The sequence below is a fragment of the Leishmania braziliensis genome, contig 25 (genome assembly GCF_000002845.2).
Source record: "Leishmania braziliensis MHOM/BR/75/M2904 WGS CADA00000000 data, contig 25, whole genome shotgun sequence".
Lineage (NCBI taxonomy): Eukaryota > Euglenozoa > Kinetoplastea > Trypanosomatida > Trypanosomatidae > Leishmania > Leishmania braziliensis.
The window spans coordinates 1,432-25,273 of record NW_004058008.1 but is presented as its reverse complement, the minus strand read 5'-3'; the positions used below and the strand labels follow the sequence as shown (position 1 = coordinate 25,273).

Here is a 23,842-nt window from a genome sequence, read left to right as displayed (position 1 = left end):
GGACGCCGCAACAACGGAGAGGCGCTGTCGCTGTCGTGCGGGGGACGCCTCCGTCTTGCCGTCCGCATCAGCCTACCGCAGTCCGCGTGTAGTTGCGTCTCCGCGTTTGTGCATGTATCGGTGTGTTGGTTTCCGCGGGCGCAAGCGTGGATGCGCCTCTGGGTGGGTGGGTGCACACCACAACGCAGGCTGCAGATTATCGCAAGCAAGCGTGTGGCGGCGAGAACGCAGGGGTAAACAACGCACGCACACACACACACACACCTGACAAGAAGCACATGTGAAGTGCAGCGGCACCGCCAGCCCGTCGCACACACACCTCCAGCGGCGAGGCGGCAGTGCACAGCCTGAGGGGGAATAGAACGAGCAGGTCCGCGTCGCGTCGCTGCGCCACCAGGCAGAGGCTGTGAAACGGCCACAGCAACGCCAGCAGCTCGTACACAGACGCACCTGCACACCGCCATCCACCACACAGGCACCAATGCTCGCGCCTATACGTTGCGTCGCAACGGCTAATCTCCACGGTCGCTATAGACAGCACGCAATGGGGGTAGGCGAAGCAGCCCGCACACACACAGCTGATACAGCGAGAGAGCGAAGAGTCCCACCAACGACGAGCTTCTCGCTCGCGCTCACGCCTTCTTCGCGCGCACGGCGCGGTGCTGCTGCAGATGGAGTGCAGCACCGCGGGACGGTCACTGGCGTGAAGCGCGGGGGCCCGACAGTGGCCGGCACACTCGACTGCACGCGTTTGGCGCGCATCGCGCACAGCGCAGGTCCAGCGGGGGAGCCACGCGAAAACGAAAAGACAGAAAGGCACAAGACGAGGGATCCGCTGTCGACGTCGTTTTGGTTTGCCGTGACAGAGAGAGGGGAAATAAGAGGAGAGAGGGGGGAGAAGAAGAAGGGGGACAGCGGGGGTGGAGAGGGTGCCCATACACGTGCGCACACACACGCACAGAGGCGTGTACGCACACACGCGGTTCACCCTGCCCCCCACCCACCCGCCCACTCACTCCCAGGCGTTCAGGCCAGTCCCCCGCCCACTCACAAAATAGAAGCAAAAACAAATCAGTATGGCGTACAGGTAGAGAAGGGAAGAAAAGGAGAGGAAAAGAGAGGGAGGAGGGGTGCGTGCGCGAGGACAGCGAGTGTGGTGCGCACCAGCACACGCGCACACACAGACACCATCTAGTAGGCCTCCTGCTCCTCTTCGTACTCGCCCTCCTCCTCAACGGTAGCGTCTTGGTACTGCTGGTACTCGGAGACGAGGTCGTTCATGTTGGACTCGGCCTCGGTGAACTCCATCTCGTCCATGCCCTCACCGGTGTACCAGTGGAGGAAGGCCTTGCGGCGGAACATCCCGGTGAACTGCTCACCGACGCGCCGGAACATCTCCTGGATGCAGGTGTTGTTGCCGATGAAGGTGACGGACATCTTGAGGCCCTTGGGCGGGATATCGCAGATGGAGGACTTGATGTTGTTCGGGATCCACTCGATGAAGTAGCTGGAGTTCTTGTTCTGCACGTTCAGCATCTGCTCGTCGACCTCCTTCGTCGACATGCGGCCGCGGAACAGCGCGGACGCGGTGAGGTAGCGGCCGTGGCGCGGGTCGGCGGCCTGCATCATGTTCTTGGCGTCAAACATCTGCTGCGTCAGCTCCGAGACGGACAGGCCGCGGTACTGCTGCGAGCCGCGGCTCGTCAGCGGCGCGAAGCCCATCATGAAGAAGTGCAGGCGCGGGAACGGCACGAGGTTCACGGCAAGCTTGCGTAGGTCAGAGTTCAGCTGGCCGGGGAAGCGCAGGCAGCAGGTCACGCCAGACATCACAGCAGCGACGAGGTGGTTCAGGTCACCGAACGTCGGCGTCGTCAGCTTCAGCGTGCGGAAGCAAATATCATACAGCGCCTCGTTATCGATGCACATCGACTCGTCGGAGTTCTCCACCAGCTGGTGCACAGAGAGAGTGGTGTTGTACGGCTCGACCACCGTATCCGACACCCGGGGGGACGGGATGACGGAGAAGGTAATCATGATCCGGTCCGGGTACTCCTCGCGCATCTTGGACATGAGCAGCGTGCCCATGCCGGAGCCCGTGCCGCCACCGAGGGAGTGAGACAGCTGGAAGCCCTGCAGGCAGTCGCAGCTCTCCGCCTCCTTGCGGCACACGTCAAGCACGGAGTCGATCAGCTCAGCGCCCTCGGTGTAGTGGCCCTTGGCCCAGTTGTTGCCAGCGCCGGACTGACCAAAGATGAAGTTGTCCGGACGGAACAGCTGTCCATACGGGCCGGCGCGGACAGAGTCCATAGTGCCCGGCTCGAGGTCCATCAGCACGGCGCGTGGCACGTAGCGGCCACCCGTCGACTCATCGAAGTAAACGTTGATGCGTTCGAGCTGCAAATCCGAGTCGCCCTGGTAAGAGCCAACCGGATCGACGCCATGTTCGTCGGAGATCACCTCCCAGAACTTAGAGCCGATCTGGTTGCCGCACTGGCCGGCCTGGCAGGAAACGATCTCACGCATGTTGCTGGTGTCGTGAAGAGCGAAAAGAAAGGGGATGTGTGGTGGAGAGGCAGGGGGAGGTTACTGGGCGGGGTATGGTGGGCGGTGGGGACACGTGCGCGCGCTTTGCGTGCGTGTGCGTGTGTGCGCGACACGAGAGCAACGCCGTGCAGAAAAACGTGCGATTTTTGTTTCGCAGAGAGTTGACGAAAGTCGTTCGAAGTGTTTTCGACACCGGGCAAGACGGGAGAGACGGGGGAGACGGGGTGTGGTGCTGGGGTTGGCTGACAATGTGCATGTGCGGCCCGCGTCGGTGCTGGCGCACAGGCGGGAGCCAAGGGCGCCACGCTCAAAGTGGAAATGAAAAGGAGGCAGAGACACGGCGCAGCGATGCGTGCCGGTGCTTGGTGCGATGCTCAGCACGAGGCCGAGGAGAGAAACGAAATATGTGCAACGGGAGTGCGCACACCACACGGAGAGGCGCTGTCGCTGTCGTGCGGGGGACGCCTCCGTCTTGCCGTCCGCATCAGCCTACCGCAGTCCGCGTGTAGTTGCGTCTCCGCGTTTGTGCATGTACCGGTGTGTTGGTTTCCGCGGGCGCAAGCGTGGATGCGCCTCTGGGTGGGTGGGTGCACACCACAACGCAGGCTGCAGATTATCGCAAGCAAGCGTGTGGCGGCGAGAACGCAGGGGTAAACAACGCACGCACACACACACACACACCTGACAAGAAGCACATGTGAAGTGCAGCGGCACCGCCAGCCCGTCGCACACACACCTCCAGCGGCGAGGCGGCAGTGCACAGCCTGAGGGGGAATAGAACGAGCAGGTCCGCGTCGCGTCGCTGCGCCACCAGGCAGAGGCTGTGAAACGGCCACAGCAACGCCAGCAGCTCGTACACAGACGCACCTGCACACCGCCATCCACCACACAGGCACCAATGCTCGCGCCTATACGTTGCGTCGCAACGGCTAATCTCCACGGTCGCTATAGACGGCACGCAATGGGGGTAGGCGAAGCAGCCCGCACACACACAGCTGATACAGCGAGAGAGCGAAGAGTCCCACCAACGACGAGCTTCTCGCTCGCGCTCACGCCTTCTTCGCGCGCACGGCGCGGTGCTGCTGCAGATGGAGTGCAGCACCGCGGGACGGTCACTGGCGTGAAGCGCGGGGGCCCGACAGTGGCCGGCACACTCGACTGCACGCGTTTGGCGCGCATCGCGCACAGCGCAGGTCCAGCGGGGGAGCCACGCGAAAACGAAAAGACAGAAAGGCACAAGACGAGGGATCCGCTGTCGACGTCGTTTTGGTTTGCCGTGACAGAGAGAGGGGAAATGAGAGAAGGGGGGACAGCGGGGGTGGAGAGGGGCAGGAGGCACACACGCGCGCGCAGACATGAGGAATGGCGAAGAGGAGACTGCCCGGGGGCGGGTTCTTTGCCCGTTGTCCCCCTTGTACTACGCATCCTCGGTGCTCCCCGCAGCGTGGGTGGTGAAGTACGGCATCTTCAGCAGCGCCTTTGCCGTTTTGCGCTTCGCTGCATCGTACTGGGTGCACGCGAGGAAGACGTCGAGGGCGGCTTTCTCCAGCGGCGTGTGCAGCTCCCGCTCCACGTCCTTGTTGCACATGAACTGGCTTACCAAGTAGTAGTCGCGCACGGACGCGTCGTACGGCAAGCGGCCGGTGAGCACCTGCGCCATCATGATGCCAAAGCTCCAAATGTCGCACGCCGCGGTGACCTCCCCGCGCGTCGCCTCGGGCGCCATGTAGAACGGCGTTCCTTCGATTGCACTGGTGGCGGTAGTGGTGGCCCTACGAGAGATGCCAAAGTCCGCGATCTTGCACGGCCCGGAGTCCGGCACCAACACATTCTGTGGCTTGATGTCGCCGTGTACGATCCCCTTCTGATGCAGAAACTTCAGTCCCTCTACGACGTTGCGCAGCAGCACTGCCATTGGCGGACCCTCCCCCTCCGTGTGCCGCTGGGAGGACGCGAATTTCAGCAAGTTGCCGCCGCCGGCGTACTCCATGACAATGCGCAGCCTGTCCTCCGCCTCCACGAAAGAGATGTAGGCAACGATGCACGTGTGCCGGTGCCGCTCCATAATTTCCACCTCGTTCATCCACTGCGGCTTCTCGCCCCGCGCCACGACGATCCGACTTTCGCGCTGGTAGCGGCGCCGGCGAATGGGCTTGACGTCTCCGCGTTCGATCCGGATCTCTTTCACAGCCACAAAGTTGCCAGTCTCCGAGATGGCGAGGCGCACGACGCAAGACTTGGACTCCCCAAGCACCGCGTTGGACAGCTGGTATCGATTGTGGCTGCGGTCATAAAACGTCTCGTACGGCGCCCCAACGCCGCGGCTGCACAGCGGAGAGAAAAGGGATGGAGGGCTGGCGAGAACAGCAGGGACGCCGGTGGCAGCGGCAGCAGCGGTGCTCGCGGACGGCGCAGGCGCGGTGTCCCCGCCCTGCGGCAGCTGCGCGGCGCGCTCGTCGCCGAAGGTCGTCCACTGGGGCATGCGCCACACCATGGCGGCCGGCAGTGGCTCCGTCGATGTGCGCCGCATGGCGTGCAGATCAACAGAGAATTCGGCGCCGATCCGCACGGCACCAATCCGCGTCCACGACAGCGGCGAACTCGTGCACGCCGGCGGCGGGGTGCCGAGCCACACATATGCACAGTAGCGCATCTCGAGCAGCATCGGGAGCTGGCGCAGCATCGAGACGGGCTGACCATGAAGCAGGAGCGACTTCTCCGTCGTGGTGCCGCAGACAATGTGACCCATGTAGCCGGCAGTGCTGAAGTACGCGCCGCTCTCCGGAGAGAATCTGCGCACAAACCTATCATGGAAGCACTCCCCGCACTGCACGCATGCCTGGGCGTAGCTGTCGCCAGACTCGAAGAACGCGTTCCATGACAGGATGGCACGGTCGCTGTACAGCTCGACGATGCACCCCTCGTACTTCTGAGCGCACATGTTGACGGCCGCGATGAAGTCGCGGGAGATCTGCCGCGCCGCCTCCGCCTCCGCACGCACGAGCTCCCGGTACGTGAGAAAGCTGAGAAGAAGAAGCGCGACGTGGCGCCGCTTGAGCGTCACTTGGAAAGGCGCCTGCGTGATGCTGACCTCGGTGGTAACCGACAGTGAGCGGTGAGAGCCGCTGTGGTGGCCGGCCAGCTGACGGCCGGGGCCAGGATCGGCCTGGGCGCTGTCCGTGCGCATCGACTGCGCGTGCGGCGACCACACCGCATCCTGAGGAGACCGGAAGGCGGCCGCCTTGGTGTCAGGTGGCAGGCGGCCAGCGCGAGCCGGCTGCGCAGGCGAGGACATCGCCGAGCCGATACACGGCAGGTGCGTGTCACCGGGCGACTCCAGTCGCGGTGCGCTCTCCCTGGGGCGGGTCATGAGCCGCAGTGTCACTCGGTTCACGGCCATCTCCGCGGCGCAGATCTCCGTGAAACTGGAAAACTCCTTCACCCAGTACCGCAGCGATTCCCGCACGCGCCGCGCACGCTCCACGCAGTCCACGAAGAAGAAGGTGTTGTGCTGGTGCGTGCAGATCATGTCCACCATGAAGGACAGCTCCACGAGGGACATCTGCACATCCCACAGGATGTGATAGGCGCGGCGGAAGAGACAGAACGAAACTGCCAAGTGCACCGCAAGGATGACAAGGCTCACGCTGAGGACAGTGTAGCGGGCCGTGTCGCGGTGGCGCACGGAGACCTCGGCAGCGGCGCCGCCCGGCATCGACGTCAATCTGCGCCACACGGAGAAGGTGTGGACGTTCACGTAGAGGAGAACACCGACCAGGCACAGCGTGCAGCCAAGCCACGGAAGTGCTAGAAACAACGCTGTGGTGCTGACGGTGCTCCTCCGCCTCGCCATCTCCTCCTCAGCGCCATCCTCGTGCAGGCTGTCCACGCCGCCATCTGCCGGACCCGGCAGCCGCCCGCGCTCCACTGGTGCCGCGTCACGCATGCCGATCAAGGCGGGGGTGCTGATGGCTGAGAACGGAAAGAGAGCACGAGGAAATTGGAGGAGGAAAAGCGACGCTGATATGCGCGTAGTTGCGGGTGCGCGTGCTCCCGCCCCTTTGCTGCGGCACCTTGAGGGAGTACGCGGTGGAGGCCCTCCCACGTTCGGCGGTCTCTCCGCCGCGGCGGCGGCGCCTCGGGGTGCCTGTGTGTGTGTGTGTGTGTGTGTGTGTGTGTGTGTGTGTGTACGAGGGGAGGCGGTGGCACTCGTGCAGAGAGACGCACGTGTACGACGCAGCTGACGAGAGGGGCGGAGAGAGAGCAAGCAGCGCCCGACACACACACACACGGAGAGAGAGACACAAAGCACAGGTGACGAACAAATCAGCCCAAGCGAAGAAATGCAACAGACAGAAGGAAAACACGACAGCAGAGGGGGGAGGGGGAGAGAAGACGAGCCGATGATGACGGCGGTAATGAGAAGGTGAAAAACAAAGGCGAGAGGTGCAATGAGAAAAGGGCAAAATGACGAATGACGGGGAGGGGGGAAGGGAGGACGTGTGGCGGGCACGCACGCAGAGACACACCAGCGCAGAGAGGGCGAAGAGACGAAAACACAAGCCAAACAGTCCACTTCGCTACCTCTCTCCTCCCATACGTAGAAGCCCAGAGCAACGGGATGGAGCAGGTAGAACCGGGAGGAGGGATGCGCCGCACAGCCGATCGGTGTGGCTGCTTGCGCGTGTGTGTGTGTGTGTGTGTCTCAGCCTGTCACAAGACGCCGGTGGACGAAAAGAGTGTGGGATGCAGAAAGATGCGGCGGGGCGTTATCTCCGCGCGCGTGGGGAGAGGAAGAGAGGGGGAGGGGGGGGGGCAAATGTACAGACACATGCAAAGGGTGCGCGTCTCACTCGCACAAAGAAGGAAAAACACGCAGCAGTCCGGTGGTGCTGCGCAGGAGGGGCCGCCTCTCACACGCGTGCAGACGCTGCACGTGGAAACGGCCGCAGGCAGACACGCACACGCACTCCGTCTGCCCCGTCACTGCAAGGAAAGAGAAGCGGCGCAAATGCTCGGCTGTATTAACGGCGAAAATGAGACGTCCAAGAGGGACGGGCAGATGTGTGTGCGCGCGTGTGCATATGCGTCTCTATTGTGGGGGAGGGGGAGACGGGGCGCAACTCTGTGTGTGGCAGGTGGGCAGAGTTGCGCTGGTGGCATGCAAGAAGGCGGGGAGGCAGAAGGAGAGACAAAGTGGCACCCAAAAGGCGACCGTTGCACACCGAAGCAACAAGCGAATGAGGGGGGAAAGGACGCAGAGGACGACCGCCCTTACGCCATCCGCGGGTGCATAGCGCGCGAGTGGGCAAAACAGCAGTGCTGCGTGCCCACCTCCACCCCCCTCTTACCCCACGCACACACGCGCGTGGGTACGGGTCTTTGCATAAAAAGGTGGGCAAAAGTGGTGCACGTGGGCCACCACCGGCCGCCCATTCGCGACCTCCACGCTCAGTGCGCCTCTGAGGAGAACGCACGTGGGGAAAAGGGGGGGAGCAGAAGAGCAGCGGGGAGAAGACTGCATGTGCGCCCCTCCCCCTCCCGTGCCATGGCGCAACTCTGTCGCCCTCACTCGGCGCAGCGGCCGATGTTGTCGCTGCGCATCCTCGCTAGCAATCGTCTGCATCCGTCGCATTCCTCTCCCCCTCTGCTCCTTACCCACCCACGCTTAGTGCAATGGGGGAGGACAGAGGGTGCAAATCAATATCGTAGTCACCGTAGTCGCTTTCCAATATAGAGGTGGGGGTGCAGCCGTGGGAGCCAACCCCCTCATCCACACACACGCACCGCTGCCGCCCCCCCCCCAAGGCACGACCACACGCACAGCACTTTGCGCGCATGCTTGATCGGCGGTCAGCACCGACAGCCTTCTTTCAGCGTGGCCACTCCGCCATGAGCGAAACCCCACTCGGCCCCACCCCACCGCCTGCCGCGGGCCCATCGCCGGGTGCGGGGCAGCCGCAGACACGCGCGGGGCAGCAACGCGCCGACTCCCTCACCGGCGCGCCGCCCCTGCCCACCATACGGGGGACACAGACGTGTTCGCTGCCGCACCGCGCTCCGACGCAGCGCCACCCACGACCTGGTCGGCTCCCTCACACAGAGCGGAGGGTGCCGGGCCCTGACGCCGCGCCGAGGTGGCCTCCGTCAACAGGGGCTATCGGTAACCCGCAGGCACGAAAAGGCCGAAGAAAGAAGTGCGCGGAGACCCTCGCGGTGCACGCCCATGCCTGCGCGTGTGGAAGGGAGGGGGGAGCAGAAACGAACCCGAGTGAGCTAGCATGCCTCCTGGGGAAGCAACGGTGGGTGGGGGTGGCGGAGGGCCTCCAAGTGCTCCTCGTATTTCGAAATTGAAGGCCTCTTTCTCCCGCTTCCGCTACACACGCAGAGAGAGGGGGGGCAGCAGCGCGCGGCACACAACGAGCACACACGCGCCGGCAGGGGGAGGAGGGGAGAAAGAAATGGGCTAACGTCCTCCTCCACCCGCCGCCACGAGAAGGAGGCGATCTCTCGCACGCGCTCGCACAGGCCAGGCGCCCACGCGGAGTAGCTCAGAAGCGAGCAGTACGCCAGCGAGCCCTCCGCCTTCGCGATCTCGTCCGCCCTCAGCATCACCTGGCGCGTCGGGGGCCCCTGCGCCGTCTCCCTTTCCGCGAACTCCTCGATGCACAAACGCAGTCCCGGCGGACTCAGCAGACGTCAATACCGTGCGCAATGCCCTGCCGCCCGTCCCCGCGGAGAAGCTCAGCACATTCGCGCTGCCCCAGCTCGCCGGGGTCGACCTCCACCACACTGAGCCCGCACGAGGTGAAGGTCGCCGGGTCGATCCACTTGGGGTTCAGCGGCAGCGTGTTCTCCCACACGAAGCTCGTCGCACACCTCAGGTGCAGACAGCTCTTCACAGCGCACGGTGCGTACTCCATCCCGGGCTTGCCGAGGTACTCCCTCATCTGCTCGAGCGCTGCGGCGTTCGAGCGCGTCGACCTGCTCACAAACATGTACTTCGAACTCGAAACGTACAGCACGTCGCCGCCGCCAACAGTGCGCGGTGCCTGAATGCCATTGTTCTCCGAGCGCAGAGCCCTCACCGTGTCCAGAATCGAGTCCGCCTCCGGGCGGCGCGACGGCGCACACGCTGTACAGCATCGACACGTCCTCCACGAACATCGACGCAGGCAGCTCGCTCAGCTCCGGCAGCTCGATGCTGTGGCCTTCCTCGATCATATCCTTGAAGACCTGCACGTACGCCCTGTGCTGCTCCGGCACGATCGGGAGCGAGATCGTCTGGCGCTCGATGCGTGTCAGCTTGCACGTCTGCTTCTCGAGCGCGCTTGGCACGGCGCGGCACACAACAGCCAGCTTCGTCATCGGGACTGGCCAGGGGTGGGGGGTTAGAAGGGGGAGCGAGGGAGCGGGGGTAGCGTGTACGTCAGGTCTGCACATGTGTGCGTGTGGCCACGTCTGTGGGGAGAGCGGCGAGGCGGTGGCGGTGAGGGAGAGAGAAGCCAGCCAGGTCAGGCGCGGAGGACGGGAGAGGGGGACAGGGCAAGGAGGCGTCCGCAGACGGCGCGCGGGGACACAGGAGCCAAGCAGGTGGCGCGCACCCCACGAGAGTGGGTGAGGAAGACATCCGCCGTGCTTCGCACATCGCGCACACAGCGCAGCAGGAGGCGGCCTAGCCACGCGCACGCACGCGTACACGCATGCCGGTGCGGAAGGACACTCATCCTGATTCGACGTGTGCGCAGACGCGCGCATACGCCACAGGCGGTACGTCACGCCCACACGCTGCGTAGTAAGTCGGCATGCCAGGGAGTTCCGCAGGCAGCGACCGCGCCGCTGGCCAAGCAGTGCACATATGGTGCAGCGCGGTCGACAGCGGCGCCGCGGGGGGGACACTCGCCCTGAACAAGTACCGCCTGGTACAGGACTGTGTGGGGGTACATGCATCCGACGCTGCCCGCCACCAGGGCCACCGCACCGCCGCCGCTGCTACCACCGAGGGGGAGAACTGCCAGAGGCGCGGCGTCCGTGCTGCTGACTTGCTGGAGATCCGTCGCGCGACGACTGCAGAAGGCGGCGAGGAGGCGCAGCGCCTCTCGACAGTCGGCCGAGCACGCGTAGAGGATCGGCGCCAGGGGCGAGGCGGCAGAGCCACTCACGGCGTCCTCAAGGTGGGGCGCCTCCTCGCCGCTCGCACCAGGGCAGGACGGGGGGGAAAGGGCGAAGTAGCCAGCGAGCGAGATGTGCAGGGAGGCTGCGGCTGTGGCGGGCGAGATGGCAAAGGGTGCCCAACACCTTCGGAGGAGGGTGCTGATCGCAACCGCGACCGGTGAGTCGCAGCACGACTCGAACCCCCTGAGCACCTCGACTAGGGAAGACTGAGCCGCGCTGTCCGCCAGCACCTCTCGAGCACCGTAGTCCTCCACCGCGGCGGCGTCGGCGTGCGCTCTGCCCACCTCGGCGGCACCGTACTGACCAAGCTGCGAGCACAAGTCCGGTGCGTCAGCGGGGGGTGAGAGAAGCGCCACGCCATACCCCTGCCCAATCGCCGACACAGCCGCTGCCCACGTGTCGGGGTGAAGCGCTGCCAGCACACTGGCGGCCAGCCAGGCCAGCAGCTCATCGTCCACCACGGCAGCAGTGCCTGGGGCCAGCACGGCGACGTAGTAGTACGGCGGCGACGCGCCGAATGCGCTCACCAGGCCCAGCGGAAGGGTTGCACAGAGCAATGTGGTGGCCTCCCCAGTAAAGGAAGAGGCGCAAGGCAGCACCACCCGATGCCCGCCTCTCCGCGCCTCCGCCGTCGGTGGTGGGGACGAGAGAAGGACGAGAGCAGCGAAGAAGCGCCGCAGCGTCACAACGTTCACCGCTGGAACAGCGGCGAGCCCGGCAGAAGCGGCCGACGACGACGGCGCAGGGAGTCGAGTGGAGGGAAGAGGCGCGGTGCATGCATACACCGGCGTCTCCTTGCCCTCGACCCATACAATGACGTAGCAGTCGGCGCTGCTGCTGCTACCGGGGGCGATGCTTGCCACCACACGGGGGGAGGCGATGGCCCCTGCTAAAGACGTAAGAGGAAGCGACATACCACATGCGCACCCATGCACTCGTCACCAGCAGCAGCAGCGCAAGTGGGGGAGGGAGAGTCGGCTGCAGCCGTTGGGTAGTGGTGCTCCCTGACCTGCTTTCCCTCGTGACACCCCCGCCATCAGCAGAGGCGGAGAGCTGGTCGACGGTGGTGTGGAAGAGAGGGGGCCTTAGGTGGCTGTAGTCGTTTGCACCCCTGTGACTTGTGTGCGTCCGTTCGAAGGCAAGTGGAGACATGCAGAGAGAGAAGGTCAGGGAAAAGGCTGGTGTGCCCTCACGCACAGACACGCATAGTGCCCATGCACAAGCGCACGCAGGCAGAGAGAAGGGGGCAAGCAGTCCGCCTCTCTCCACCCCTCCCCTCCCCTCACGCGCACTGGGGTGAATCCCACACGAAGGCAATGCCAAACCTTCACGCACGCACGTGGCCTCGACATGTGTGCGTGTGCGTCTGTGTCGGTGCGAAGAAGGGGGGCGAGGGGCTCGTGTGCGTTGGGCATAAATTACCCCAGAGGTAGGGATAGGCAGGGGGCGGATGGAACACCTGCGGGGTGGTGTGCAGGGATGCGCAGCAAAGTGGCTCCGTCTTCCCTGCTGCGGCTGTCTCGCGGTTTTACGGTTACTCGTGCTTTGCCTTCACTAACAACAGAGAAGGGGAGGGATATAGAGAGACTCTGCCACCAAAGCACCCGACACATGCGCGCGCTAACACCAATGTACAGAGAGAGGGCAACACACTCAAGCAGCGTGCCTCTCTCACGCACGCACGCGCACGCTGACACTGTGTGGGTGCGCGTCAAGTGGCGGGACAAGCTGCGCAGAATTCACCCCCCCCCCTATACCTAAAAGAGTCGCTTCCTCTCCCCCCTCACGTGTCGCTCATCTCCACACTCGCGCACACCAACACGCGCGCGTGTGTGGGCGTGGTGGAGAGCGGAGGAAACAACGAGAGAAGAAGAGACGGCGCCACTGTAACCAAACGACCGATTCCTAAAAGACAGACGCGCGCACGTGGAGAAAGCTGGAGAGGCGTGTCAGAGCGACGCGCACGCGACGGGGGGAGCAGAGGGAGGAAGAGAGCATAGGGCATAGAGGATAGAGGAGGTGCTGCAGCGGAGGCACACACAAGGGCGCAGGCGTGCACAGAGCGGCACGGTGCACAACACATCCCCGCACCCTCCGCGCCAGTGGCGCGGTATAAGCCTCGCCACCACCTTCTGGCTACCCACAGAGGATGCCGGCGTGGCTCCTCGCTCTCTCGCGCACACGCTCTCTCCTCTTCTCGCGCCCCCCCCCCAGCCTTGCCTGCCTCCCCACCCCACCTGCCTTCCCGCTCCGGGCAAAACCCTCCGCGCTCTGTGAAGGCTCGCGCACAGACAGACGGACACACACACGCATACAGAGGGGCGTGCAGACAGCGGGAGACACACGGGTGCGGGGGCGCGGCGTTCACACATGCCGCAGGGAGAGGGGCACGAAATATCGGCTCCCCCCCCCCGCACAGCCATGCGCGCACGGACACACACACACACACACACACACACACACACACACAGACGCACGCCGGCTTACTTGTACGGGTTGCTGTCGTCGGCGGCCTGGCGCTTCTTGGTCCAGTACTTGGAGTACTTCTTCTGCGCGGCGCTATCCTGAAAAGCCGGGCGGTACTCAGCCCACTGGTTGTAGCGCATCACCACCTCGCCCCAGGTCAGCGCGCACTTCTCCACAGGCGGCTCGTTCGCCTTCAACGACTTGGCAACACACACGCGGTGCGCCAGCTGGGCATTCTCGAGGTGCCTCTGCAGCGCCTCGCTGGCCTGCATGTGCTGAATGGCCTCGTTCGACAAGTCGTGGAGGGCGAGCTGCTCAGACATGGCGGGCGAGAAGAGGAGGATGGGCTGAGGAGTGAAGGCGGATATGCAAAGTGTAGAGGCTCACAAGGAAGCGCTACGGGACGCCAAAGCAGTGCGTAAGTGGCCAACTCGTGGATACACGTGTGAGGAGGAAAGAAGGGCCCTCACTACGCCGGCGAGACTGCGCACGGGGGCGGCACGATCGCGCGTGTGGGTGGGTGGGTGGGTGGCATTGTGATATCGAGGGAGGGAGTCCGATGGCAGGGAGGGAAGGAGATGATGGAGAGGAGCAACAGGGGCCGACAACGCGGAGAGACGACCACCACAGGTGCATCGCACGTGTAGGGAGAAGTCGGGCGAGAGAAGCCCGGCACCGCGCCACGCGAGCACACGCCATCACTTTTATGACAGTCGGCACTGCCTCAGCCACGCAGCACGTGAGGACGTTGGCAGAGCGCACCAGCACACAGCATCACGGAGTGCGGGCGGGGAGGGGGGCATTTCACGGGGGACACGATACACGCACATGCGCACACCTATCATATCATCGCCTCATTCTCCCCACTCACCACTCTTTTCCTCCACCCCGCCTTCCCACTCGCCCCCTTACCGGCCGTCGTCGGCTACACTAGCAAGGCGACCTCCAGCCTGCGAATGCGCTTCGGTGCAACGCCTCGGCATGAGAGAGGCGGGGAGCGGGGAAGCCGCGGCAGTTTCGGATGGGGAGAGCGCCAACACGTTCTTCCACCTACTCTGTGGAGCTCGCGGAAACAAGGACAACAACAGCAAGAGATGCACGCCAAGTGCGCGAGGAGCGTGGGGGAAGAGGGGTCGCGTGCAGAGGAGAACGGAAAGCCAAAGATGCGCGAGGGACGCACACGCACACGCAGGGGAAGAAGGGAAAAGAAACCGCATGCGTGTCGTGGCTCATCCGGCAGCGTGGACGCTCTCTATGAGGAGCAGCTTGTTCCTGTTGGGTTAGCTGGCAGGCGTGTGCCCCTAGGACGTGTCCGCTCAGCATGCACCTCGTGAGGTGCTCTGCGCGGTGCAAGGAGGTGAAGGGGGCGGCAGACACGAGTGAGGAGTTCGAGGGCAGTGCGCCACGCACGCACAAACGCACACACAGCCCCTACCCGCGCCACCACCACCGCCGTTGCCATCAGAGCCGCTCGTGACGCTTGACTACTGCACCTCGCAGTCGCCAACATCGGGACGGCATCGCGAAGGACGGCGCCGCGGCTCTCGTACGGCAACTGCGCACGACACCGCGCTGTGCCCACTCTCCTCCGCGTTCCTCTCGCCCTCACCCGCGCTTTCCTCACCGTCGTCGTCATCGCGAGGGGCAGCTGCCGCCGCCTGCGCTACTTCAACAGGCCCGGCAACCTCAAGCGCGGAGGGGGACGCCGGTGGCGCTGCTTTCTGTGCTGGCGCGGCGGCGCCGGTGGCGCTGACAGGCGGGGCGGCGTCATCATCGGCAAACCTCTCGCGACCCAGCAGAGATGCCGCGAGGCGGACGGCCACGGCCTCGCAGTAACTCAACTCCTCCAGCACAGCGACAGCCGCCTCCATGTTTGCGGCGGCCGTGTCGTTCTCCGGCCCATCCTCCAGCTCCAGCAGCTCGGGTGTGATGGGTGCACCCTTCATGGCTGCCTGGAGGCAACGCAGCCTGCAGTCGTGGAGGCTGCGGCGGCAGCAGCCACTGGCGCTGTCGCTCGCACCTCTGTGCCGCGTGTAGTGGCAGTGTTGGAGCGCGTTGAACACCTTCACAAGGTAGTCGGCAGTGTTGAGGGACTGCAAGAGGAGCACGTGGAGTGATGTGGGTGGGACGCTGACAGTGGCGCCATTGCCCGTGGAGCAGGCGGCGGGTGCAGGTGCTGCCTGCCGCTCCTCCGCCGAGCACGCCGCGTGGGCGCGAGAGCGCTGCAACGCCTCCCGGTACGCCTCCACTCGCCCCCGCAACTCGCGCACCTCAGCCTCCTTCTGTGCGAGGCGCGACTGCATCGCCTCCTCAGCCCTCCCACCGCCACTGCCCACACTCGGCACAGAACCCACGTTGTCGTCCGCGCTCTGGAGCACCGAGCTCGGTGTGTCACTACGGGTGGCGCGCTGCCACGCCAGCTGCACATGTGCATACATGCGGCTCGTCTCCTCCAGCCTCTCCATGATGTGCGCCTCGTGCAGCTCTTTCGCCTTGAGCTGCTCGCGCAGCCGCGCGTTCTCGTCACGGTAATAACGAAGCAGGCGGCTCACCTCTGCTGGCGACGTGTCGTCTGCGCTTGTGCCGTGCGTGGGACGCACGTGGGGGTGGCGGAGGAGGCTCCCCAGCGAGCAAGTGTCACGAGTGCCCGCGCCACCGTGCGAGGCGGGAGGCAGCGGCTGCTGCGCCACCATGGGGGACCCAGCGATCCCCCAGTGGTCCCCGTCAACCTCTCGGCCGTCCCACCCCAGCTCATGAGCAGAGGCGTCCGCAGCACCGCAGTGGCCGAGCGACAAGCTCCGCGGCGGCAGCAGCGAGGAGGTGGACAGATGGGTGGATGCGACGAGGCCCTCCGGCGGCACCTGCGCATCCCGTGCGCCGCTCCCAGGGACGTGGAACCACTGCAGCGGCACCAACGGGCGCGCAGGCGGCGCCGTCGTACAGGCGCTCGTGCTGCTGTACTGCGTGTCGAGCCGCGCAGGCCTCGCGCGAGCAAAGATGTTCTCCTCCGCTCTCCACATGCGGTCGAGCGCCACAAAGGTAAGACTTGAACGGGTGCGGCAGCGGTGGCGATGGTGCAGCAGCCCGTGAGCTGCGCAACGGGGATAAGACGAGGCAGCAGCAGCACAGAGATCGACGAGTCCGCAAGTGGGGCCGCGCACAACACGTGCGTGGGTGTCTCCTCTGTGGGCTAAGCGTGTGGCTCGTTTGCAGAGGCGTACACTGTGATGGCTACGGGGGGTATGAGGGCATGTGCATGTGTGTCCGGTCGGTGCCTGGGTCCGTGCGGGAGGGGGGTGTGCAGTGTCACTGCTACTGCCTTGAGCCGCGCAACGGGTCTCCCACAAACCAACGCAGAGATGGAGGGCGAAAGAGGGAGAGGGAGATGAAGGGGGAGAAAAGCGCTGCTGCGGAGAGAGAGAGCCAAGCAACTCGTGCCACGATGCCCGTGTCCGAACGCACACGCTCCTCCAGAGCGCAGTGCCCACACGAGGGGCAATACCCGTCGTCGAGTGAGAGGGGCGGACGCGAAGGGGCCCGCACACTCAGCCGCGCGCGCATATCTTGGCGGCGGGGCAAAGCAAGAGGGAGTGCCAGTGGCCACTGCATTGACGCAGACACGCACACACACACGCACACGCACGCACACAACAAACCAGGTGCACTGAGCGCTACGCCATCTTCTCGGTTTGCCTTGCGTGAGCCTCCAATAGACTCCGTCAGCGCACACGCGTCGCACGTCACGCAGCCCGAGGCGACCGTCAACTCGAGCTCGAAAGCGGAAACGAAAGGAGCGCAAACAAAGCGCAGAAGAGAGGCAGGCCGATGCGGCACAACGCGGGGGTGGCGGAGGGGCGCCGCGGCGCCGTGCAAGCGTGTACGCGCAGAGGGGCGGACAGCGCGAGACGCGGTCGGCACGCAGCGCACACGTATGAGGGGTGGGGGAAAGAGAGGAGGGCAACACTCACGACGACAAGAGCGCCGTGGTGTCGCCAAGCCGCCCCTCCCGCTCCACCCTCGCCCCACACGACTCTCCGCACGGGCCCTCAAACACCGCTCCACGCGACACGAGGAGTACCCATCCCGCTGCGCATTCGCATGCACCTACGCGTGTGGGCGCGCACCGTTGGGTGCGGCAGCCATGCACACACGCACACGTGGAGAGACTAACAGAGACATCGGCAGCGAGGGACGCCACCCCCACAGGAGGGCCGAGGACTACTTGGGGGTGAACGTGTGTCCGCCCCACGTTGATATGGTCGGCTCCTTCCTCTCCGCCTTCGCGAAGAGCTTGGCTGCGCCACCCTGAGCCCAGCAGCCGGCCGCGATCGTGCTGGGGGTGTTTGTGGTCAGACTCCTAAAAGCCGCCGCTGCGGAGTCGCCGCGTGGCGGAGGCGCCCCAACCGTGTCGACGAGCAGCGACTGCATATCTTGCCGCTTGGTGGCACGCTGGCGCGTGTCGAGCGGGTTGGGCGGCAGCCCGTGGTCGCTGCCCCCGGAACCCGTCGAAGGGAGCTTCAGGTACGGCAGGCTCTCGGTGTCGATGGAGAAGTCGGACGGCGCCGTGTCCGGCGAGAAGCCCCAGCAGTCACCGCGTCCGATGCCGCTGCGGCTGCTGTACCTCATCAAGTATTGCTTCCACGACGCATCCTCGCCGGCGGCGCGGTCGTCGCGGTGCCGGCGCTGCGCCCTGTCGCTCGCCATCTTCTGCAGCGCGGCGGCAAACGCGGCGCGGGTCTCCGGCAGGACAAGCCGATCCACGTTGACGACGCACAGTTTGATCATGCCATGCAGTGGGACGTGCGAGAAGACCTTGTAGATGCGGCGTGTCTCCTCCGTCTGCTTCATTGTCACCACCTCCTCCACCGTGCCGGTGACCGTGTTGGGCAGTGGCGCGTTGCGCAGCCTCGCATCGTGCTTGAGCATCTTCACGGTCAACATGTGAAGGTAGTACGGCTGCCCCTCCCCGTCAGCGTACAGCTCGAGGTAGCCGTCCTCGCCCTCCGGCGTGGTGGCGGGGCGCGGGGCCAGGGGCGGCGAGTTGCGCAGCATCGACGGCGGCAGCCCCTTCGGCTCTTTGCTCACCTCGCCCAGCGCCTCAAGCAAAAATTGTCCCACCTCCGCGTCGGACTCGCTCAGCGGCTGCACCAGCTCGCGAAGCCGCTCCGAAATACCGGCACAGTCAGCGTAGCGCTGCTCCGCCTCGTACTGCGGGGTTGCCATCACGTACCGACTCTGGTACGAGAACGGCTCCATGTAGGCCGGGAGGTGGATCGCCACGCCCTTCTCTGAGGACGGCGGCGGCGACGAGAAAAAGGGGTCGTCGGAGCGGCGCAGCACGCACGAGTTGCGGTGCCGCTTGAAGAGGTCGAAGCGCGCCTGCACGCCGACCCTCCGCGGCTGCACCGGCTGCAGCACGCAGGGGCGCAGCGTGTAGGGCGTGAGAAGGTCGTGGCACATCGGGCACTTGCGCGGCGCGCCTGCCGCCTTCTGGCGGCTCATGTACTGCAGGATGCACGGGAGGCAGTAGACGTGGCCGCACTCCGTGATGCGCGGTGCTGTCGGCACTTCCATGCAGATGGGGCACTGGTACTCCTCAGGCGTGGCCCGCATCACCACCGAGTGCACCACCTCCCACGGCACGAGGCTGTCGCTGAGCTGGATGCACTCCAGCAGCCGACGCTGGCCCTGCGGCAGCCCCTGCGTCGACGTGATCGTCAGCAGCTCGGAGCGAAGGATGAACTGGAAGTTCTGCAGCATGAACGCGCGCTTCAGTGCCGCGGGGTCGACATGCCGCACCGGCCGCGGGCAGCGATAGGTCGCCACGGTGGTAGCGGTGGACGGGCGCTCGTGAGTCCCGCTGCCCCTGCTGCCCCCCGGGGCCGCTGCCTGCAAGTCGGAGAGGTCCCACAGGTTTTTCACAACCGTCCCTCGCCTGCCGCCCTTCTTCGACTTCGCCATTGGTGCCACCGCACGTCGTCGAGCCAAGCAGCTGGGCCCTCGCCGTCTAGCCACCCGTTACTCGATACACGCCCACACCAATGGCACAGGCACACACACACACACGATGGGTGTGCGGCCAAGACAGAGAAGCAAAAACTATCGTCACTAGCGCTCAACAGAGCTGAGCACGTCGCTGCAGGAGTGCGCCTGTGGTGGTGGTTATGCACGCGTGAAGGAGCGTACGCATGTAGGGACGCAGACGCGGGCACATACACACACGGCAGAGGGGGGAGAAGACACGCAAGCAGACGTCCGCACAGAGTGGGTGAAAAGCTAAAATGGGGGGAAGAGAGCACGCGGGGGAGCGGCACGTGGGCCAGCCAAAGAAATGACCGACTGCGTAAGCCCGCGCATGCCTGTGTGCGTGTGCGTGTATGCGTGCAGCGAGAGGGAGAGAGTCAGTGAGGGCAGGTGGGAAAAGGGGGAGGGGAATGAGACACAGAGAGCACGCCCGGTAGCGGGCAAGACAAGGCGTTCGCGTGCGCGGCCTACCTCCCGCCGTGGCCACTCCGCCATGAGCGAAACCCCACTCGGCCCCACCCCACCGCCTGCCGCGGGCCCATCGCCGGGTGCGGGGCAGCCGCAGACACGCGCGGGGCAGCAACGCGCCGACTCCCTCACCGGCGCGCCGCCCCTGCCCACCATACGGGGAGCACAGACGTGTTCGCTGCCGCACCACGCTCCGACGCAGCGCCACCCACGACCTGCTCGGCTCCCCCACACAGAGCGGAGGGTGCCGGGCCCTGACGTCGCGCCGAGGTGGCCTCCGTCATCACCGCCTGTTCACTCACACCGCTGGTCGGGTGAGGACAAGACGGTGAGCGGCACTTCACCAGAGACGAGCCTTGTTGTTTTCGAAGATGGGTGAAGCGCTTTTTCCCCACATACGCATGAGCTGCGTCGCCCCGAGGAACACACGTCTTGCCCTATCAGGAGAGAGGTGGTATTGTTGGCGAGAAGGGGCAACCGAGAGAAACACACCCCCGGGGTGAAAAGCTCAACATCTGCTTGCGGGTTGCGGAGGTACCTGAGTGGCTACGGGTGTCGTCATTCGACACCTCACAAACGTTGTCTGCATGTATGCATGAACGCCACTCACCTGCACGGCTGTAACGCGGAGCGCAAGAGAGAGGGAAGCGCCGACTGTGAAGAAGAAAACGAAAAAGAGGGGCGCAACGCAGGCATTTGTGTGGAGGATAGCGGCAGAGGTGGGAGTCGTCAGTAAGAAGAGTTGCGATACGGCGGCAGCTTTATGGCACCCACGCTCCCCACTCGACCGGTTCATCCACGTCGCAGTCACCACCGGCAGAAGTAGTAGACACCAGTGGAAATAAGGTGGCCGTCCTGCCGCGTCTCGCAGCGCAGACAGACGCACGGTGCGGCGCCGTTGGGGACGGCGGGAAGCCCCAGCTGATGCCGCCACGGTGGCAGTCGATAGCTCGGGTACACACGAGGCGCGGCGCAGACCACCTCAACCGGAACGCCAAAGACCGCATCCTCAGTTTGCACGATGTGATGAGCCGAAACACGCCATCCCACCGCTTGTGCTATGGCCGCATCATGGCCGAAGGCACCGCTGCTGTGCAGTCGTGAAAAAAACTGCTGAACACAGTCGTACAGCACCCATGGCGGCATGACGGTGGGTGCCAACGACGAGGCGACGCATTCGTCGTCAGCCGCCTCCGTGCCACTCGCCGTGCTTTGCGCATCTGGGGACAGCGAGGACACGGCAGCGTTCTCTATCCTGTAGCAGGCGCGCTGCCCGAAGCCTTCACTGCCCTCCATCCGCATCAGGTCACCGTACAGCCCACCGCATACTCGTGTGCCGCCGACCATCACAGCAGAGAGGCAGTCGCAGGCAGGCGCGGTCGCCTCAGTGGGCGGCGCTGCATACGGGAAGGCAGTCCGCGCGTTGGAAGAGACGGAAGAGGTGCCCTGCCCACGCTTAACTACGTCGTCGCCAGTCTCGAGCGCTGCACTTTTCGGACCGGTCATCAGCATCGACGCGATGGGCTGGTGGGTGCTGTTGAATAGCGTCAGCTTAACATCGCTCTCCTTGCGGTGGCCCGGGCGCACGAGCTCCACGGCGCCCATAGCCGGATGCGCGTCCAAGGCGGAGGCCTCTTTCGGTGCCCCGTATGGCGCGTGGGCAGAGTAGTAGAAACAATTCAGTGTGCCGACAGACTCCCAGAAGTCGGACTTGGGGGCGTGACGTAACTTCACTGTACTATGCTGCACCGCGCGCGGCGTCTCGGCAAACTCGGCGAGGGTGTGGAGCAGGGTGTGGAAGTACAGCGGTGGGACGGCGGCGTGCGAGAAGGCCGTCCGTTGGAACGGAAGGAGTTCTGGGTGATGCAGAAAGGAGGTGGTGAGTGCGGGGCCGGCGAGTGTCTGGTACGGCTGAACTGCACCAATCAGGAGCTTTGGTACCTCAAGGGAGAGGTCGCGGCGCAGCACAAGGGACGTCATGTGCGGCTCAATCGAGGCATGCGGCTTTGCCAAGAAAGGCAAGAAGAAAAAAATGAAACGCACGACGCACACACAACACACACGCGCGCGCGAGCAAACGGCGGTGTCGCGGCTTTTCCGTTGCGGTCGTGTGAGAAATGGTGAGAGAGAGAGAGGGGGAGGAGGAGGGGGAGGCGTAAGGGGGAGGAGGGGAGGAGGGAGCAGCTGTGAACACGTTCGCGTGACAGCAAAACAGACTTGCGCAGACAAAGTGAGGCATCGGCAGCGAGGAAGAGCAAGAAGACCGATTGGCATGACGGAGATTGCGCGCTACCAGAGCACGAGTCGCGGTGGTGAGCACAAACATGCAGAGAGACATGCGGCGTGGGCAGAGCGAGGCAGCGTGTAGCTTTTCAAGCAGTGCTGCGTGGCCTTGACGTTTGAGGACGGCGGAACAGAGAGCAGCCCGCGCTGCGCGCCTCTCTCCCTCTACTCTCCATTTCCCAAGCACACAGCAGCAGCAGTGAGGCAAAGTAGGCTTCTCTACCCCCCTTTGCTTGTTTGCTTGCCGCCTGCGCCTGTGAAACCTCTGCTGCAGCGGCAAGCAAACAAAGGGGGTGGCCCTGGTGTGTGTGGATGGAGGCGCAGAAAGCGCGCCGAGAAAAGAGACGGCGGCACACACTCACACACGTGTGCGTGCGTGCAGGCCCACTATGGGCGGCCGCTTTCGATGCCAAACAACAAACCGAAAGAAGAGAGGATTGAGCGAAAGTGGCAAAAGCCGCACGGAAGAGAAGAAATGAGACGTGCAGTACGTCCGCGCACAGCCAGTCGCTCGCCTGCTCTCGCCATCGCCATCCCACTCTCTTTAGCTGCTGCTGGCTGCTGCAACCCAGCCAGTGCCACATACGAGCCCATGCGCACGTGGGTGTTGTGGATCTGCGCCCATTCAGGCCGAGCAGCAGGGTAATCGAAAGGGGGAAAACAAGGTAGCAGGAGGGAGGAGAGAGGGGAGATGGGGAGATGGGGATGATTGGGGGGTGGGGAAGGGGGAACCAGTGCACACACGCAGAGACGAGGAGGGTGAGAGACCCAAAGAATAGTAAGCAGCGAAAAGAGACGGAGGGGAAAAAAAAAAGAAAAACAAGACTGCGCATACGCAGCTACACACACCCGAGCAGGGGTGGACAGGCAAAGAGGGGGCAGCGACAGCAGCGGCGGCGGGTGTGTGGTGTTATCATCATCACTGTCTCCTCAGAACCCTATGGAAAGGCAATGGGTGTGCGCGGAATGACCAAGTGGGGGCAAGATACCGAGGGAAGAAGAAGGGGTAAGGCTAAGAATGACCGCCACTGCACCTCGGCACGTGTCTCCATCTGCAATGTGCGCGCTGGCTACAGAGACTCGCTAGTGCTTATAACCAAAGCGAACCCTCAAGTCCCACATGGGGTACTGCATCACATCGTGCACAGTGTACTCGGGACACAGTAGCATCAACAGAGCAGCGGTCATCATCATCTTCCCCTTGGGTCACACATCACCCTGTTAAACTCGGTCAACCCCTTCGGACCGGGGTGAGCGCGGTCTAGCCCCTTCATCGAGTGGAGACCAGACTGCACAGCGACCATGCAGCACGAGTTCGTGAACTTCTTCCTTTTCCTAGCGTCGCCTCGAAGAGCAGCGTTGCACCGCTATTGGCATGGGAAGTACAGTTGTAGTTGGCGGACTTGATGAACGTATCGGCAAGTTAAATGCCCCTGCCGAAGAGGTAGCCCACCACCGGCACCCTCCCCTCCTGGCGTGATGAGCAGACTTGGCTATAGAGCACCTACAGTGTTCGCCGCACAGCTGCCGCACCAGAGCATCTGCTTCTTCCCAATTAAGGTGAGCACTGCCCTGTACCCTCCCCCACCTCACCCTCGTGATTCACCTTGACGGGCTCCACGTGCAGCGTGTTGTAATCGTGTGTCGAGCCGGCCGCAACGCGGCTGTACTCCTCGACCAATTTGAAACCCCCGCACCCGACCGCTTCAGCAGTGTCAACGAAGAGCTGAGCGCCACTTATGTATTGTACAACACTCTCCCCAGGCGCTGTCTCGCAGCTAAGCAGCGTCGAGCTGATTTCGAGCTGTGCAAGGGCGTCAAGCACCGCCGCCTTTCTCCCTCAGAATTAAGATGGTGTCGCTGAGCGGCGGGAGGTGGAAGC

At 64.3% G+C, this 23,842-nt stretch overlaps 8 protein-coding genes across 8 annotated transcripts; all 8 read right to left on the bottom strand.

The window, feature by feature from the left end:
- Positions 1–1,191: 1,191 nt before the first annotated feature.
- LbrM_21_2150 (beta tubulin) lies at positions 1,192–2,523 on the bottom strand (the record flags this gene model as incomplete). The annotated part of the gene is made up of 1 exon (XM_001564866.1): positions 1,192–2,523. The coding sequence occupies one exon, from the start codon at positions 2,521–2,523 to the stop codon at positions 1,192–1,194; it is 1,332 nt and encodes a 443-aa protein (XP_001564916.1).
- A 1,438-nt stretch (positions 2,524–3,961) lies between these two features.
- Positions 3,962–6,490, bottom strand: LbrM_21_2140 (protein kinase; the record flags this gene model as incomplete). The annotated part of the gene is made up of 1 exon (XM_001564865.1): positions 3,962–6,490. The coding sequence occupies one exon, from the start codon at positions 6,488–6,490 to the stop codon at positions 3,962–3,964; it is 2,529 nt and encodes an 842-aa protein (XP_001564915.1).
- Positions 6,491–9,288: 2,798 nt separating this feature from the next.
- On the bottom strand, positions 9,289–9,987 carry LbrM_21_2130 (hypothetical protein, conserved; the record flags this gene model as incomplete). Its single annotated transcript, XM_001564864.1, has 1 exon — positions 9,289–9,987. The coding sequence occupies one exon, from the start codon at positions 9,985–9,987 to the stop codon at positions 9,289–9,291; it is 699 nt and encodes a 232-aa protein (XP_001564914.1).
- Positions 9,988–10,319: 332 nt separating this feature from the next.
- On the bottom strand, positions 10,320–11,633 carry LbrM_21_2120 (hypothetical protein, conserved; the record flags this gene model as incomplete). The annotated part of the gene is made up of 1 exon (XM_001564863.1): positions 10,320–11,633. The coding sequence occupies one exon, from the start codon at positions 11,631–11,633 to the stop codon at positions 10,320–10,322; it is 1,314 nt and encodes a 437-aa protein (XP_001564913.1).
- Positions 11,634–13,202: 1,569 nt separating this feature from the next.
- Positions 13,203–13,508, bottom strand: LbrM_21_2110 (hypothetical protein, conserved; the record flags this gene model as incomplete). Its single annotated transcript, XM_001564862.1, has 1 exon — positions 13,203–13,508. One exon carries the CDS (start codon positions 13,506–13,508, stop codon positions 13,203–13,205), a length of 306 nt encoding a protein of 101 aa, XP_001564912.1.
- Positions 13,509–14,669: 1,161 nt separating this feature from the next.
- Positions 14,670–16,205, bottom strand: LbrM_21_2100 (hypothetical protein, conserved; the record flags this gene model as incomplete). Its single annotated transcript, XM_001564861.1, has 1 exon — positions 14,670–16,205. The coding sequence occupies one exon, from the start codon at positions 16,203–16,205 to the stop codon at positions 14,670–14,672; it is 1,536 nt and encodes a 511-aa protein (XP_001564911.1).
- A 1,198-nt stretch (positions 16,206–17,403) lies between these two features.
- On the bottom strand, positions 17,404–19,146 carry LbrM_21_2090 (hypothetical protein, conserved; the record flags this gene model as incomplete). The annotated part of the gene is made up of 1 exon (XM_001564860.1): positions 17,404–19,146. One exon carries the CDS (start codon positions 19,144–19,146, stop codon positions 17,404–17,406), a length of 1,743 nt encoding a protein of 580 aa, XP_001564910.1.
- A 1,338-nt stretch (positions 19,147–20,484) lies between these two features.
- On the bottom strand, positions 20,485–21,657 carry LbrM_21_2080 (hypothetical protein, conserved; the record flags this gene model as incomplete). The annotated part of the gene is made up of 1 exon (XM_001564859.1): positions 20,485–21,657. One exon carries the CDS (start codon positions 21,655–21,657, stop codon positions 20,485–20,487), a length of 1,173 nt encoding a protein of 390 aa, XP_001564909.1.
- Positions 21,658–23,842: the final 2,185 nt, after the last annotated feature.